This window comes from Eimeria mitis, genomic scaffold, assembly GCF_000499745.2.
Source record: "Eimeria mitis Houghton genomic scaffold, Emh_scaff1721, whole genome shotgun sequence".
In the NCBI taxonomy this organism is placed as follows: Eukaryota; Apicomplexa; class Conoidasida; order Eucoccidiorida; family Eimeriidae; genus Eimeria; species Eimeria mitis.
This window is the reverse complement of record NW_013570038.1, coordinates 8,903-10,031: the sequence shown is the minus strand read 5'-3', so window position 1 is coordinate 10,031 and position 1,129 is coordinate 8,903. Positions and strand designations below refer to the sequence as shown.

The following is a 1,129-nucleotide window of genomic DNA, read 5'->3' as shown; positions in this document are numbered from 1 at the left end:
CTGGTGGGGGGGCCCCAGTAAGCCTAGGTGTTGTATGATTGCATGCATTTGTGTTTCTGTTTCTGTTTCTGTGAGGGGTACAGTCGATACAAAGTCAAATACAACTCCTTTTCCTTTTTTTATTTCTTCTGCTGCTATCCCTTTTTGTTTTAGTTTATTTACGCATGCATCTACAGCTGCATGTACACCCCGATCACCAACAAAAGAACCGTCTATATACGTCCCCTTCTGCTGCTGCAGGGGCCCCCCATGAGGGCCCCCTTGGGGGCCCCCTTGGGGGCCCCCCTGGGGGCCCCCGGGGGGGCCCCCCTGGGGGCCCCCGGGGGGCCCCCATACCTGTACAGGTAGATATACACCAGGCGTAGCTAGAGAAGCTAATAGAACGGTGAGAAATCTATCTCTCTCTGTGTGTATTCCCTCTATAAAATTATATAGATGTTTAGTTTCTTGCTGCTGCTGCTGCTGCTGCAGAACCACCAGCAGCAACACATACAAGGGCGGTAACACATGCAGCAGCAGCAGCAGCAGCAGCAGCAGCAGCAGCAGCACATACAGCAGCAACAGTAGCACCTGAAGCACCAGCACCACCAGCAGCAGAATTAGCAGCAGCAGCAGCAGCAGCACGAGCACCAGCAGCAGCAGCAGCAGCAGCAGCAGGTTTACCTTGATCTGCATCAGGAGGAGGAAGAGGTGTCGGCAGGGAGTGTATGAGCTGCTGCAGCAGCGCAGCAGCAGCAGCAGTGCTGCAGCTGTGTGCAAGCCCCAGCAGCAGGGGAGCAGCAGCAACAGCAGCAACTCCTTTTGTTTGTACTGTCTCCTCAGCAGCAGCTAACCAAGACACAACATCTACAACATTAAGTTTATTTCTTTTTTTATTTTTATTTATTTTTTTATTTATTTTTTTATTTTTATTTTTTTCTCTCTCTTCTCTCTCGCATACAAAAAACCTATCTCCTGGGGCCCCCCCCCAAAACCGCCACAGATATTTCACGAACTCATATTCTCCCTCAAACCCTGCACACAAACCCTAAACCCTAAACCCTAAACCCTAAACCCTAAACCCTAAACCCTAGATTGTGGATAGTAGATATTAAATAACACCAAAAGACTGTATCTATCCTGCAAAAAT

The 1,129-nt window shown here is 49.3% G+C and overlaps 1 protein-coding gene across 1 annotated transcript in view; it reads right to left on the bottom strand.

Annotated features, from left to right (window-relative positions):
• Positions 1-439: 439 nt before the first annotated feature.
• The window catches only part of EMH_0042390 (patatin-like phospholipase domain-containing protein, putative), a gene marked incomplete at both ends in the record, with an annotated part of 1,863 nt that continues 1,173 nt past the window's right edge, over positions 440-1,129 (bottom strand). The window contains 3 exons of the mRNA XM_013495733.1: positions 440-570; positions 664-715; positions 941-1,014. Coding sequence (XP_013351187.1) covers positions 440-570; positions 664-715; positions 941-1,014 — 257 coding nt within the window. The remainder of the gene's footprint in view (positions 571-663; positions 716-940; positions 1,015-1,129) is intronic.